Source organism: Falco punctatus (assembly GCF_963210335.1).
Source record: "Falco punctatus genome assembly, chromosome: 6".
NCBI lineage: Eukaryota > Metazoa > Chordata > Aves > Falconiformes > Falconidae > Falco > Falco punctatus.
Window position 1 is genome coordinate 35,080,997 of NC_137585.1, and position 16,396 is coordinate 35,097,392.

A 16,396-nucleotide genomic window follows, 5' to 3' on the forward strand; every position below is an offset into this window, starting at 1 on the left:
GCAGGATGGAGGGGGGGGTGGGGGTGGAGGTGGGAGAGAGAGAGACAAGACAACCACGGACTGCATGACAGTGGAACCAAACATAAACTTCTCTTTATTTCAGGTCATGTTAGTTTTGCATAGAAGCACTGCTCACAACAGCAGTCCATTCAGACAAGAGCAATTAAGAATTCAGTTTTTCATGTTACCCCTTAAAACGCCTCCAAATAGATACACAAATTATTCATAAATATCTGCAAAACCTACTGCAGAAACATTGAATAGTGTAGCAGTTACAATGGGATTTCCAGCAGTAAAAAAGGTAAATCCAAATTGTCATAGGGTCAGCTTTTTTGGTGGGAACTGATCTCAGATCATTTCAATTCCACATTAAGAATAAAGAGAAATGATCTCTCTACCAAGCCAAGGCTGTTGTCCCTCAACCTGAGCTTGCTGTAAGACAGGCTTTTACATCTCAGTCCTGGAGCAGAGTAGCACAGCAAATCAGGTGGCACAAAACAGTCTCTGATGGGGGTCTGCTCCCACCCTGGGCGCAGTCAGTATCTGTGTTGCCAGCCCATCTTGGAGGGGAAAGCGGAAGGTGCTACAAAAGATAACTGGCTCAGGAAAGGTTCCCCCTTCTCCCAAAGTCAGCTGCAACATTCTGCATCATACGTACTGCAGAAAGTCGCAGCATTTCTGCTCCCATTCAAATCAGGCACGCTGAGGGAAGAATAATCCCTTTTCCCCATACTATACATTCTGGAACACCTTGACCCCAGTGGGCCAAGTAATCCTTGAAGCTTTATCTAGCCTTGGCCCATTCTGTGACAAGGGAAGGTGAACAGCGCTTTGTCAGTAGAGGTGCTGCACAGACAGGAGACAGACTCCAGCTGTTACAGCTCAAGACAGGTAGGTGAGGGCTCTGGCTTCTGGGAAGGGCTGTACGGTCACACAGCAGGGCAGCAGCAAAGATGGGGCTACAGTATGAAGACAACTGTCAGCATTTCACAGCTGCCCAGGTATACATGGGTGACTCCTGGAATACATGTGTATGTGGACTCTTGTCTATTAAATATAATTATTTCTTCATTATTATTAGTAGTAGTCCCTCTCCCACCTCAACACCTTGGTTCAAGGGCAAATCCAAGCCATTTCAGTTTCAAGTGCTACTCCTTGCCATCAGGACGCAGAACAGGAACCTCCACGTCAGTCATCGGGAGAGATGTTGCACCAGCTGCTCAAACTGCTCCCGCTGCTGGTAGATGTAAAGCTGGGTGTCCCAGAGAGCGTTCACCAGCACAGTGTCATTCACCTCGTCCAACATCACCTCCGTGTGCAGCTGAGGGCTAAGCCTGCATATGGCAAGACAGCATCACAAGCTGGGAACAGATGCAAACCCAACAAGGCAACGAGCCTGCCGAGTGCAAGACTTGTGCAAAGTGGCTCCCACTGGCTTGGGTGTTCACGTGTCCTTACCTAGCAGGCTGGCAGAGCAGAGGCCTTCCCCCTCTCCTCCAGGGCCCAACCACACTCAAAGCTGAGCTACAGTTCAACTGCACCACGAGTCTAAACCACACTGTGCATGGTGGGATAGGGCAGGAGGTGCATCCCTGAAGGACCCTGCTCGACAGCATCCCCCAAGCCCCAGCTAACCAACCCCAGACAAGGCGTGCTTGGTGCATCGGCTCATACAGCGGGTCACGGCATCTGCCGTTATGCCACTGAGGCACGAGGAGAGGGGGCAGGGGGACAAGTCTGAGCAGGCGTGCCTCTAGAGGGGACACTCTTTGGGATGACACATGCCACAGCCAGGTCTGAAGCAAGAGGGGTAAAAATAGGTCTGTTCAGAAAGCGGAAAGGAAGCTCCTACCGAAAATATGCGGTATCTGTCATCTCACACCAGGCCCTGGCACGATCCACAGCTGGGCCATCTGCGTCAGTGCACTGCAGGAGAAACAGGCCCACAGTTACAGCCTGACTGTCACACTGCTCTCCCCCTGCTTGCAAGAGGCTCTGCTGGCACCAAATCGAACTGCACAAGCTGCAGAGGGAAAACCAGGAGCAAGTACATCCTGAATGGCACCATTCACCACCAAGAGCGGGGTGGCTTTTTATTTGTATGGGTTTTGGGTTGTTGGGTTTGGGGGTTTTTTTGGGTTTTTTTTTTTGGTTTTTTTTTTTTAATGTAGGAACAGTATTCCTGATCCTTGGAACACAAAAAATTGTACCCTACAGACTCCCCATCCATCACAGCACCAAGCAGATTCCCTTAAAGAAACTGCCAGGATGACCTGAATCACAGCTGCCTTGGGATTTCATCTCTATCCATTTCTGTCCAAGCCCAGTACCAGTAGAGCCTTTGATTGCTACAGGCCTTCTGGCCTATCCTGGGACAGCTTCCCTGGGAGCCCTGAAATAAAAGACAGGGGAAGCAGAGGGACCTCTCTGGGTATGTTCTGGCTTTAGGAAGCTAAAAGCAGACAAAGCAACAGAATTAAGATTATAGTTAGAACCTCAGTTCTGATCTTTCTGGATTTCGTTCATTTGGAGCGTTTTGATGCCCAAATTTAATGATCTTTTCAAAGCATGCAAGAATGGATGCTTATTACACACTCCTAACCACGGCTCTGAACTACTGCTTTTTATTAGCGATACTCCCACTTCTCTAGCATTTACTGATTTTCCCAGTCGGAATAACAAAGCTTTTCTGAAGAAAAACAAATTGCTGTTTCCCAAGGCGTGACGTGTGGGGTTTTTTTTCGTCCAGGTTGCTCAGTGCTCCCTGGGAAGATACCAAGTTTCATGAACTCATACCTGCAAACGTCCCTAAGGGTCACTGACCACCATCCTGTCCTTAGCTCCTTTCAGCTGCAAGAACCTCTCCTTGGTACTCAAAACCCCAAAGAGGCATACAGGGCTTCAGACTTGCTGTGCTCACACAACTCTTAAGTTACCCACTATGTCCATTCCTTGAACTGGCCACGGCCGGAGCAGTTTCAAGGAAATATAATTTGCTTCCAAAAGGAAGAAGATGAAGACTGAAAACCTTTGCTCCCTCCCTGCAAGCAGCCCCACGGGTCTTCCCCCACCCCCCCCTCCCAGTACTCACACAATCCACCACCATCTTGCTGAGCTCCCTGGCCCCAAAGACAGTCTTCGCCAGCTCCCACGGGTTGGAGGGGCGGAAAACATCCACAGAGCTCACCGGGACCTGTGGAGGCTTCCCTGTCCCCAGGGAGACCACCAACCCCAATTTTCTTACTTTTTGCCCCTGACCCTGTGGACAAACAAAAGAATTGTTCACAAGGACCAACGATCAAGGCAAAGTACATCTTTCACAGCAGTCTTGGGGAAGCTCTGAAAGCCAGCAAAAGCCTTGGAAGCCTTTTCTCTCCCCCATCCTCCCCCTTTAATACTGCCTGGTGAAACAGGTGACTTAACAGTTGCACTGTTCTGTCCCTTACACCCCTGACTGCACCCAGACCCAGGGGATCACCCCAAGGATGAGCCCTAGGACCAGGTGACTGTGAAACCGTCCAATTTTTTTCAGTCATTTTGGCAACACACCTCCCCTTTCAGCTACAGGGAGCAGTAGCTACCAGTAGTTAAGTCACCTTTCTGAGGAACTTGCCACACCACAGAAGGCATTCATTCTTCAGCCTTGCAGAGTGCCCTACCATCATCTTCTCCCTTTATTTTGGGACAGAAAAAGGCCCTGCAGAGCTGCGTCAAGGGTCATATAAAAATCAGCTGAAGCATCCTTGCTTGAAGTAGCAAGGACAGGCTGACGGGGCTGTTTCCTCATCTCACACCCTTGTTGGAAGAGGTATTTCACCCCTCAGTCACCATTCCCAACACACATTCCCCTCCAGACACTCCTTTATAGGGTGCTGCACTGCTAACTTGTTCATCCACCAGAGAGGCATTCATTCCCAAACTCTCTCCCCCTTCAAGGGAAGCTCAGTGGAGCCATTAAAGCCCCGGTTACCAGTCAGTGCCAGGACTTCCCTCACCTTCTTGATCAGCGTCTTGTTGTACTCATGAATCTCCGTCATGGCATCGAGGGTTGGGTTGTTGGCTAGCAGCCCGCCATCCAGAAAGCGGCCTATTGGCCGGAAATAAGTGGGAGCCGCACCACTGCAGCGAGCAGCACGCCATACGAGTTGGTCTGGGGGGAGAGAAAGCATATAGCCTCTTGCAGCAACTTTCCTGTGTTCAGGAAGCACCCTGCTTTCACCAACACAAAGCAGGCAGGCTTGCAAACCCAGACGACCCTGCCCTGGACAGCCGTGCTTCTTTCTCCCAACAGTAGGCCTCTGCTTGGATGGACAGAATTATTTTGGGGGTCTTGAAAAGATGTTCTCACTTTCTACATAACCTGGGTCAATTTCACACTCTATCAGCTTCGTTGCAGCTATTTTGATGGTGAACCAGTTGCATTTGCTGGACAAACAAGCAGCAAGCTGAGGGGGCCACATGTTTCAGTTACACTGCTTTTCTGTCTTAATCTGCTCCTGAGAGCCCAGGGACAAGTACTGACAGCACGCAGGATTCCTCTAGCAGATCCCTTCCTCATGAACCTCACCAGCCAGCCCCTGTTCCCAGTACAAGAGAAGCCAAGGGAGGAGGAGAGAAGAGAGAAGGAAATATAGGACCATCACTAGGACCAAGCTACAAGTCACCATCAGGGATAAGCCACTGCTTGGACACCTCAATTTTCAGAGCAATGCGGGGAAGAACAGGAAATTGCCTGTCTCTGAGGGATAGCACCCTCCCCTGCCAACCAGCTGGACTGCTGTGTGCCAGCATTTACCTTCTGGTTGAGTGAGCGGTTTGAAAGAAGCAGTTGTCTTGTATTCAGTGGAGGTTTTTGTCTCTGGTACAGGGTAATTCCGGAAAAGGTGGAGCTCAGCTGGCTGCCGGTCGCATAGTGTCCCTGTCACCATAACCCTGGGGGAAAGGACATGACAGAATAAGAGTAAAATGGAAAACACATGTACATGAACAGGCTTCAATAGTCTGCACATCACACTCCTCCGAATCTGCTCTAAGGACAGGCTGAGCATCTCTGCTGAGAGGGATCTAGAGCACACTCAGGAGAGCATCAACCAGCGCAGGCTCCGGCAGGACTTACTTGGGGTTTCGGACATCTGTCATTTTGGTGTTTTCCCCAAATTCCTGCTTCAAGAACTCATTCAGGAGCTCCGACTCATAGGGTCGAGATCCCTGGAACACCACGTCCTTCATGCGGAAGTACAGGCAGCGCATGTAGTCCATGGACTTCCCTGAGACAGGCAACAGCAGCAGCAGGAGCAGGGGGTGGGAGGAAGAACAGGCAGAACAAACAGCACATCAGAGCTGGGAGGCATCACTCCCAACGCCATCCCCTTCCCGAGCTGCCTGTCATCTGCTTGGACCTTGGCAACATAACTGGGAAGGACTGAAGAGGAAGGGCAAACCTGGAGTGTAGTCTCCCACTACCAGAGAGTGTTGATCACCTTGCTGCAAAACCCCCGTAGGGAGAACGGGAAGAACAGAACATTGCACTCTGCCACCACGCACTTCCCAAAACCCAGAAAGCTGCTCAAGGTCAGCTGATGTGAGAAGAGAGCGCAAAGCCAGGTCTAGGCTTTCTTTCATTAATGAATATCCCTTCCTTCCTTTGGCAAGGACAATCTCAGTTGGGACTCAGAGAGGCTGCTCCCACCCCACATCCACTCCCCACAGAGAAGCACCTGAGCCCACAGGAGCAAGAAGGGGCCTGTTATTTGCATCATCCTCACCATGTACAATAGCCAAGGCCAAGATTCCCCCAGTGCTGGTCCCTGCAATCCAGTCAAAAATCTCACGAATGGGACGGCCCACAGCCTTTTCAATAGCCAGGAGGAGCTGAATGAGAACCAGGCCCCGAATGCCCCCTCCATCCAGGCACAGGAGGCGGTCATGACTGGAGAGAGACAGACACAGATGACTGGGAGCTGTGGGAGAGCTTACAAATCACAACATGCCACATGGGAATGTGGCCCTGGGGATGGAATACAACACCAGTAACAAGAACACCGCTGCGGACAGTATAAGTGAACAAAAATCCAGCAGTGCTTTCTCAGGTGCAAGTAAGACTGGACATGGCCAGATAAGCCTCATCAAACCTGGTGCAACACCACTTGCTCTTTTAGTCATTTCTAACCTCTACACCAGAGAGACATTCACAAGCCAAAAACGCATCCTGTCCCTTACTATGCAGTAATGGGTATAGTCTCATAAATAAAAAGCAGTCAGCCCTAAGTTGCTGCTAGCAGCATTTTGGTGCCTGTCCTCCCTCTGCTCCATGCAAGGCGAGGTGAGCAGTGCACAGCCCAGCAAAAGAGCTAGGTGAGCATCAGGGCAGTGTATGGAGGTGGGGAAATCACAAAGCCAAAACAGCATTTGGTGCCTAGCAGCAGACAGGAGGGACAGAGCAGGGGTTTCACCTGCTGAGCTCACGCTCCACTGCAGCTCCAGAGCTGCAGGCAGGAACAGGCGGTGATCATTTATGGGAACAGAGATTTATCACAAGGTTCTGGCAAAAACTGGAATGTCAATGGACATTAAATGATGTCAGTTTGAGGATATCACACCCATGGACGTGGGTGGGGAAAATTCACACACACAGATTCCACCTTTGAGTTGCACAGGAGCCTGGACAGAAACTGTTTCTCACTTACTTTTTTCTACCCTCACTTGGTGAGTCCACAACATCTGGTGCCTTCAACAACTGTCCGAGCGTTGCAGAAACATACAGAAGGTCCGTGTACCCTAGAGGGCCATGAACATGCAAAAGGAAAAAGAAAAATTAGAGACCACTTTGTTACTTGAATCCTCTGACATGTGCTTCAGAGGCAGCAGTCACCCAATTTCAACTTAACCAATGAGAAAACCTTGAATTACTCTTCCTACTTTCTTTCTGCGTCAGGGTACGCAAACCTCCCACCAGTGCGATCAACGATTTCCACCATAATCACACAAAGAACATCCAATTCCCTTCCCAATTGAATGAAGCTCCCTGCAGGAGACAGAAGCCATCTTACCCATAGCCACCAGGCGCCCCCCCAGATTAAACTCCACACCAAAGAGGAAAAACCCCATCCTTTAGAGCAGGCAGCTGGAGATGGACTTGCAAAGATGAAGGATTTGTACAAGCAGATGATGAGCACAGTAGGCATGAGAGAAGGCAGAGCCTAGCAGCGTGCCCACTAAGCATTTATTGCAAGCCTTAAGGTAAAACCTAAATCTACTCCTGCAAGGTAACCTAGGCAGAACTGTGGGGACAGGGTGGCTTGTCATTACCCCTCAGCTGACGTACACCCAGGCCACCAATCCAGACTAGGTGAGAAGCCAGCCTGTGAAGCCAAAAGAACAGGGGGAAAGAAGTTAAGTATTTCTGCCAGTGCCCAGGCCGGAAGGTGGCCATTGGTGACAATGAATGTGGTGAGGAGTTTCTTCACGGGTCAGAGTCCATGATGAAAAAGGGTCCTCCTCTGTCACTGCATCAGAGCTGAAACTGGGGGGTTGCCTTCACAAGGCCATCGTGAGAAGAAAGTCTTGGTGTCATTAGCCAGTGAGACTTGTGACAGACACACTGCAGGGCCTGGGGGTGGGGTGCGTGTCCTCTAGCCCCACAGGAAGGTCTTTGCAAAGGAAACCACCAACCTGAGAGGGTAAATTGACCACAAGCAGCTGTTATCTCCCTGCATGCCCCTCTCATGAGGGTCCAAGCCTCCCTCCAAGCCAACTCACCCACTGCCCACTCCATAACCCCTCCCGCTGCCTCTTCAGAGATCTGGAGCTCCCTAGAGGAGGAAAGCCTGGCACCTACCACAGACCCACAGGCTTATTTACACAGTCTGGGCAGTACAGAGCAAGTTATACACAATCATATGTCCTAAGGTAGGCTTTTCCTATGTGTAATGTAAAACCTGTGACCAGAGTCACTTATCCTTGGGCTGCATCCCTTCTCTCTCCCAGCCGCTGGCCTCCAGGAACTGACTGACTGATGCTTCTAATTTCCCTGTGCCCAGCCCAGCACCGGGAGGTCCTCAAGGCAGACCAGAAAACCTCCCTTCTGTACATGGCCTAGTGGATAAAGTACAACATGTGGGCAACTAAGTCCTACATCTCTTACAGAGAGGCGAGGGAATCATTCTTCCCTTTCCTTTTTGCAGAGCTGCAGTGTGTCAGGTCTATAAAACAGAAGTTTAGAGTACAAGGGTTTAGACTACACACAGAGGAAAAGCAGAGAAAAGAGACGGGATCCTGCAACAGCTGAATTGGACAAAGTCACCAGAAACTGAGAGTAGGAGACAGTCCCCAGAGCACAACCCATCTGAAGAAGAGATCTGAGACAGCACTGTGAAGCAAGAGGGAAGGAGAGCAAGGGAGGGCCAGGGGAGGCTTTACCTAAGCTGTTGAAGTTGCTCCGTGAGGAAGGCTGGCCTTCCAGGAAGGAGGAAGCAGATGGTGCCAGGCTTGGGGAGTCAGGGTTGGGTGGGTGGCAGCGTTCAGTCCCTACAGTTTGCAGCAGGTCTAAGAGCACTTTCCGGTTCGCACCTTAGGCGACGAAGGTCACAAATCAGAAAGAGAATCAGTGCATGCACACATCAGCACGGGGCTCTGCCAAATTCACAGCAACCCTGACCCTCAACAAAACCTCTGGTAGGACCTGGGGAAGGGGAAAGCATGTCCTGGGTATCTCTCCCTGAACACCAGGCACCAGGACTTGTGTGCAGCAGGACTTGTGCACAGCAGGGGTACCAATGCTGTGCAGCTTCAAGGGCGTGTGCCACATAGTTCTTGCCACCGAAAAGCCTCCTGTGTCTGCTTACACCAGGGTGCTTCAGCAACACTGTGTCATCCCGTTGTGAGCCTGCAGCGCCTGACATCGTGGCTTGAAAGAGGGGGAGTGAATGTCAGCTTTTCCTCTTGCATCTCTGTCTCTTAGAATAGAAATTCATCAAGGGCTACTAACACAAAGCCTACACCGCTAACTCAGGAAGCGCCTCCCCTGTGAGCAATTGGAAGCTGGGAAAGCATGTTGGAGAAGCATCACTCACACTTGGCATGTTTCCACTTCTCCCCAAGACACTGTCTTGACCACCAAGGGGAAACAAGATGCCAGGCTCACCCTGTAAGGCTGCTTACATGCTCCCTTACCTTTGCTGCTCCTGGCTGCCAACAGCCCTGGTGTCTCCCCAAAATCATTAGGTATCTCAACATCTCCTCCAAACACGATGATTGCTTTGATCATATCCAGGTGGTCATGCTAGGGAACAAGAAAAAGCTCAGTCAAGAGCCATGCTCCCCTTGGCTACTTGATTTCTCATTCCCTCCCTCCTCATTAGCCAAAGTACCCACAAGGGACCACTCTATGAAAGACAACAGCCAGAATTTTAAAGGAGTGCGTCCCTGCCTCAACCCTTCAAGAAAATCCTCTCTCTCTTTCCCAGCAACCTCTGCAGAAAACTCACCTTCATGGCCAGGTGCAGTGGTGTGTTGCCATCCTGACCCCTGGCATTGGTCTGGGCTCCATGTGTCAGCAGTACCATGGCGCAGTCAAAGCGTCCCCTCTTGACCGCAATGTGCAGAGCCATGTCAGCCGTCCGGCTGGTCAAATTCACCTCAGAGCCATACTCAAGCAGCAGCCGTGTCATCTGTGCACATGCCAGGTCAAGAAGGGAGAAAGCGATGGTTAGGACAACCGCCTGGGCACTCAAACGATCCAGGTCTCATGGCAAGGAAAACAGGGGAAGAGGAGGGAGATTTAGCCTGGATACAGCTGGCTGGCAGATGTCAGCTGCTTTTTTCCAAGCACTGGAGATGGAGTTTCTCTGTCTTTTACCACAGAACTAGTTAGTGGTTTCACAATCTGGCCAGAGCTTCTGGATGTTTTGGGACTTAAACACACGTATAACAACTGGCTGAAATCAACAGAGAAAAAAAATTCCTACTCAGATCAGAATCCTTGCAGACTGGAGGGAAAAAGTTTGCTTTCTGATCTTTTCTTTATAAACCAAGCAGATTTATGCCTGCTCTGAAACTCCACAGGACATTTCTGAAGGGGGACGTGATACTGCAGGAGGCAAAACAGTCCTGCCATAGGAACATCCTCTGTTTGCAATAAGCACCGTTCAGGTGCTGCAGCATGGCACGTGACACCACTGACCAGCCCATCTCTGGCAGAAGATGGGCCAAAACCCACATGCCACCACTCTGTGCCTACCTCACACTCCTCCTGCACTTTTTAAGGTATCAGTTTGTTTCCTCCCACAAAACTGGCAGGTAATGAGAAGAGAGCTCCCCCGGGGGCAACCGTGGTTCAGCGACAGTGCTACAATTTCCTCAACAAAAGGGAAAAGGGACAAGCTGGCAGTTCTGCAGCCATGGATGAAGTACTAGGGATAAGGCCACCAGTTTATTTCACTGCAAGGCGCCATTGCTCTGTCCCCCACGGAAGACTGCACTGATTGACACAAGGCAAAGAGAATCAAATACGGGGCTGCTGGCTGGGCTCTGACACTCCCAGGGCTCTGACGTGCACTCACTCAGAAAGGGACAGGTTAGCAGCAGGGTGCTGGGTGGCAGCACAGGCCCTCGCAATGGACTGGCTCCATTTACCTCTGCCTTCTTCGCCCAGTGCAGTGCAGTGGCTTCATAGCGTGGGTCCTTGGAGCGAACCTGGCTGGCATCTGCCTCAAGGATGGCCTGGGCACACCTGGCAAAGACAATGAGATGAAGAGATGCGTGGCTCCTGTCTTGACTCAGCACCTCCACTCATATCAGCACCTGCCTTCCACCCAGCGCCTTTCAGGAAACCCTTCAGCAGCAGCAGGCTCTCTGCAACACTTGCAAGTTCCTCAGCTGCAGTTTTGTTTTGCTCATTTTAGAAAGGAAGGGCACAACAGGAAGCATACAAGCAGCACAGTGTTCGGAGGAAGCATGAAAATCCCTTCCCAGTTCCATGTTGTGGAGCAACATCTGGGTGTTTCTCCAATACAGGAAAATCTGGCATTTCTGGGAACTCTCAAGACCCGAGGGGAAATTCTTCTCATTCTCTCTCCATGGAAATGTGGGGATAAAACTGAAATAGTTAAATACTTGCTGAAATTAAGAATCTGCGTACCTCCCCATGGGTTAAAGAAAACCCACACCTACTGTGAATAAACTGGTGCCTAGAAAGTGTGGGTAGTTAAGACTTAGGAAACAAGCATACGCCCTCCACTCTGTAATACCACCAAACAAACCACGTACAAGAGATCAAGCCCCACTGCAAACTAAGGAGACCTAAGCACAGTTTTGGCTTGTGAATGTGTCTCTAATGTTGGAAAGCACTTCTGAAAATGCTGAAAAATTAGCAGCAGCTACTGTTAACTTGAATACCCTACTTTGTAGAGCTTGGACACTGTGAAAATTAAGTACAAAGAGAATCAAATTTCTCCAGGGAAAACAAAACAGGGAGTAAACATTGTGTCTCTCTTGATTTGGTGCCAGAGTGTGTTATTAAAAGTCAAGAGAGTACCTTTGGCCTACAGGAGACAGCAATAACTAGACTTTGAAATGAAAGCTTATTAGGATCAGAACACTCAAAAGCAAACAGGTACAGCAGTTTGCAGTACCATTTAAGCATCAGTAAATCATCTTCTCACAGCTCATTTTGAGATAAAGTATTTCACAAACATTTTAAAAAAATTATCTGTGTTTTTCTCCTGATGTCTGACACTAAATTATATATATAGATAATTTCAGGGAAATATTTTTTTCCTGTGTTTCTTTCTTTCCCACACCAGCATTTCTCTACTCCTTTGCCAACTCTGTGACGAAGCAGAGGACAGCACAGGACATCTTCCTACTGAGCACTGCCCTGAAAGATGTCCAGTCTTGGACAACCCTGAGCAAGCAGACAGGTCCCCAGACTGGATGAAGAGCCCCGTTCTGGCAGGCCAAGCAGTTACTTACCCCTTCTGGGAGAACTTCAGTGCTGTGTGGATGGGGTAGCCCAGTGTACCCATGATGCTGCAGCTGGCACGGCATTTCAGCAGAGACCGAACCATGTCTTCTTTGCCCAGCTGACAAGCCAGATGCAGAGCGCTCAGCCCTTCGTGGCTCAGGTGGTCCAAGCCAGCAGTTGGGGTTCTGCCCAGGAGCTGGGAAGAGGAGACAATAAATAAGTAGACAGACATGGAAAAGCACTGTCCCTCCTACTGAGCTCTGAGGACAGACTCTGGAGTACTGGATTCCCCACAACCCTACAGGCTGTCCTCTCCACCCGTTTCCACCACAGTAGCTATGGAAGCACTCCTGGTTTGCTCTCCCCAGAGGGTTTATCACTGCTGTCTGTGCCCTCTTCCTCTGGCCCGTGTGCTTCCAAGACACCCTTCAGCTGAAAAGGGCTCACACCACCTTGAACGACACAACCCAGTAGACTCCCAGCGTCTCCCAGTGCATAAGCCAAGCTCAGCCCAACCAAATGAGAGCACTAACTGAAACCAGTAGTTTCCTCTTCTGCTGTGGCCCCATCAGGTACCACAGACAGTCAGCGGGCAGGAGCTCAACCTCCACTGCAACTCCATCCACCATTGCTGTCAGATACAAACAGGATTCTCTTCAAAATATACATGTGGGGATATGTTTGAAGCAATTTTCCTACTGTCCCCATAAATTTAGACCTGTTATCAGCTGACTGGTTTGTTACACAAAAATATCCCACTGCTGTACTGGGGAAACCCCAGAAGCCCTGCTGCACACAAGAGAAGCAGGAATTTGGTTTCTTTTCTCTGGATTAGCACAGAATCAAGAGAGCAAAGAAACAAACAGGAGACAGACCAGACCTGGAAGTATTTCCATAACAACAAGGCAAGTTGCTGCCTTCAGAGAATTAAAGGAAGAGGGTATCTTTTTAATACAAAGGTCCTAACTGACCTGCTCCACAGCATGGCAAGCCCCGATCGTCAACCCTCCCCCATCATGCATTAGGAAACCCCAGCACAGTCTGGCAGGCAGAGGGAGAGCTGTCACAACAGGTGTTGGGCAAATGTGGGAGCTGCAACCATAGGGGAGAGCTGGTCTCACGCTCACTCTGGGTTGCTGGGGAGCTGATGAACCCTAAGAACCAACATAGAAGGCCACCCACGACTTTATGAACTCTGTCACTCTGCCCAGCACTTCTCAGCAATCGAGAACACTTCTGGCTTCAGACTCTCTCTGCCTCGAGGCTCTGATCACTGTGCCCAGTGCAAGGCCACTCAGTCCAAAGAACAGGTTCTGCAGCTCAGGAAAGCCCAGGGTAGCTCCAAACTGTCCTTCAGCCTGTGGGCAGCAGGTACTTCCCCACCAGTGGCCTAAACAAACGCTCCCCCACAGGAGCACACTGCCCAATATTTGGCAGAATCAAATACACTGCTCAGAGGAGACAGAGAAGGGAAAGTCAAGGGCCTGACAAAAGGCAGGATGAGAGCCTGATGCAAGTAGCAATGAAGGACACTTGCCGAGGAAACTTCCTTACTATCTTTGTCCCACTGCAGAGTGGAATCTAGAGCCTGCTTATGGCAAACAGCACAAACAAAGGGGGAAGAAAGAGGCTGAAATCAGCCTCAAGCATTAACTCAATGCTACAGCAGAGGGAACTTTCTCCTCCCCTGTCTGCAGCTATTTTCCTGTTTCCCTCCTCACAGCACAGAGAGGACCCATTCCAGCCCCACTCCCCCCCAGCTTTGAAATCACTCCCACCTCAATGATCTGGGGGTTGTTTCCTCGCACAGCATAATGGAAAACAGTCTCCCCATTCCTGTCAGTAATATCCACCCGTGCATGGCACTCCAGCAGCTCCAGCAGGCACTCCATGTCTCCCTTGCGGCACGCTAGATGCATTGGGGTACAGCCATCCTCACTGTCTGTGCTATTCACACAGCTGCAAGAGATGAGTCAACATGAGGCCAAGGAAGGGCTGTGAGGAGGAAGATGTGCAGCTGCCCCGGGATCTGACACAAAGGTACCTTCCATGTCTGTGACAGGCCCAGCTGGTGTGAACCACAAAGTTCATGAAAGCCCAGCCTCTTGCCACAGAAAGAGCACACAAAAGGGCTACCAAGCATCCGTGCCATGGACCCTCTCCCTGACACACTGCTCCTTCCTCTGCCCCCGCTATGGGAGCAGCTCCCTCTGTCCAAAGGGGAACAGGAGACAGGTTATAGTCAGCAACCTGGCAGAGGTGCTGCCATTAGATCCCCAGTCCCCTAAGTCCTCACTAGACCTACCCTATCTTCAGTGAACTTCCCCATGGAAAGACTGCAAGGGCTTATGGCCAAAAAAACATTTTCAGAAAGACAGTTCTACTGTACCTCTTCTGGTTTACAAAGTCAGCCACAACACTATCCAAAAAGCAGCTCCACAAGGGCTATAAAAAACTAATTAGTACCTCTAACAAAACATTTCAATCCTTTAGCTCAAACACCAGAGCTCTGGGCTTTTATGTCCACAGTAGCAGGTTGAAAGCCCCCCAGTAAGCTTACACAGCAACCATTAGACCCCTTTTGCTACCCCATCTGTCATTCAGGCAAGATACACCCAAGCCAGAACTTTTAAACTCAGCCTCTGCGGTAACCACAGGTGTTCAGCTCCTCCAAGAAGCAGCCCCTGTGGCTTTGGTACATCAAGCTAGAACAGACTAACCTGGCCCAGCCTGCCCTCCCAAGCTCCTTCCCAGCACCAGGCCCATCAGAGACCCTTCCCAGCCCTTGCCTCAGAACACAGTTGTGTCGAAAGTTCTCACGACGGCCAATCTCCACCGCGACATGTGCTGAAGACCAGCTGGGGTGGTTGCGGAAGCAGTCACTGAGCTGTTGGAGATCCTCCAGTGACAAGGGCTGGCACAAGCTCTCGTAGAAAGGGCGCAGCTGCCCGGCATATTGCTCAAAACGCATCAGGGCATCTGCTTCATTGTCAAGCTGGAAGAGCCTGGAGGAAAGGCATATGCAGCACTAGTCCTGCTCAAAGAAACAACCTCCATCCCATGTCTCTTAGAGAAACAGCTCTTCTCCAAACACTAGTGCTGGGGACTTTCCTATTCCTCCTCATCTGGTATCATGGTTGTTCCCAGGGAAGGGAGCCTACTTCATTAGCAGAGTGAGTCTCCTCTTCCTGAGGAATGTTTACTTTTGGGCTCAAGTATCCCATGCTCCAAATGCTAAAGCAGCAACAATACGAGTGGAACTTGTGGATGTTCTGATCTGAGTACCCATTTCAGTTGCCTGTTTTCAGAGTGTCTGGACTCTGTCCTGCCCTGTTGTCACAAGCTGTTTTGATGACAACTCCTCCATCAGCACACACAAGGGCCTCGCACTCCTCAGGAGCCCACGTGCTGATCAAACACATCAGCCCACACCCACACAACACTACCGTCCTGGGGCTGGAGATTTCGGGTCTTTTGTTTCAAGCTTGAGCAGTGATTGCTAAAGGTCTGTCACTTACCGGAAAGCAACCTGTGGGCTCTGGGGATTCACCAGCAGGCAATCCCACGATCGAGCAAGGCTGTTCTTATACAGGGCCACCCTGCCTTCCTTCTTTAGGCAGGTATGAGCAGCATACTCCGCAGCTGGCACCTCCTTCACCCGGTAAGGGTTTGTGAATATTTGGGTGACGCTGTTGATGGTATCCACCAGCCGGCCAAAGAACTGCATCCTCCTGGCGCCTCAGGCGGCTTCGCCCCCACGCCCTGAGGGAAACCCGGTCACCGGCTCTGCCTGGCCCGGCCCCTGCCCTTCCCTGAATTTATCGACCCAGTGCCAGGAAAGGAGAACCGAGAGCCGCCGGGGTTAAACGACGCCTGGGAGGAAAGTCCGGCGCCAGCACCTGCGGTTTCTTTCCTGGCTCCTCCGGGAAAAGCACCTGCTTCCCCTCAGCGCCTCACGGCCACCGCCGACCTCTGACCGCCTCCTCACGGGCCTTCCTCTGCCGCCTCAGCAGGCAACGCCCCCTCCACGACCGCCCCCGCCCGTGCCGGGAGGAGCAGCCCGCCGCCGGGGGAAGCGCAGCGGGGCCCGGCGGGCCGGGGCTGGGTGCGACCCGCGGCCTGGCAGGGCCGGGCCCAGCGCCCGGGGTACCACGGGGTCCGCAAAGCGCGACGGGCCCCCAGCGTCCTCCGCGCGCGGCCCCCGGCCCGCTTCGCCGGCCGCCCGCCAATCGCCGCACCGCCCCCCAGGACTGGCCAGTCAGCGGCGCCGAACCCGGGGAGGGGCGATTGGGGCGGGGGAGAGCGGCGAGCGCCGCAGCGCCACGCCCGTCTCCATCCCCGAGGAGGGCAGAAAGGCGGGAGGCGCCATCTTTTTGAGGGGCGGGAGGGGTGTGTGTGTGTGTGTGTGTGTGTGCGTGCGTGTGCTCTTCTTAA

General features: G+C 51.4%; 1 protein-coding gene across 2 annotated transcripts; it reads right to left on the minus strand.

The window, feature by feature from the left end:
- Positions 1–65: 65 nt before the first annotated feature.
- Positions 66–16,320, minus strand: PLA2G6 (phospholipase A2 group VI). 2 transcript variants are annotated; one of them, XM_080390933.1, is made up of 17 exons: positions 15,862–16,320; positions 15,481–15,724; positions 14,752–14,967; positions 13,741–13,921; positions 11,971–12,158; positions 10,633–10,729; positions 9,486–9,668; positions 9,172–9,280; positions 8,419–8,568; positions 6,687–6,777; positions 5,766–5,929; positions 5,117–5,267; positions 4,796–4,932; positions 3,996–4,150; positions 3,092–3,259; positions 1,853–1,926; positions 66–1,334 (listed from the first exon to the last, which is right to left on the minus strand). In XM_080390933.1, exons 2-17 carry the CDS (start codon positions 15,687–15,689, stop codon positions 1,193–1,195), a joined length of 2,415 nt encoding a protein of 804 aa, XP_080247059.1. In that variant the 5' UTR covers positions 15,690–15,724; positions 15,862–16,320; the 3' UTR covers positions 66–1,192. The 2 variants fall into 2 exon arrangements, with proteins under 2 accessions (XP_080247059.1, XP_080247060.1); XM_080390934.1 differs by lacking the exon at positions 8,419–8,568 and having other exon boundaries at positions 15,481–16,320.
- Between the last annotated feature and the right edge of the window lie 76 nt (positions 16,321–16,396).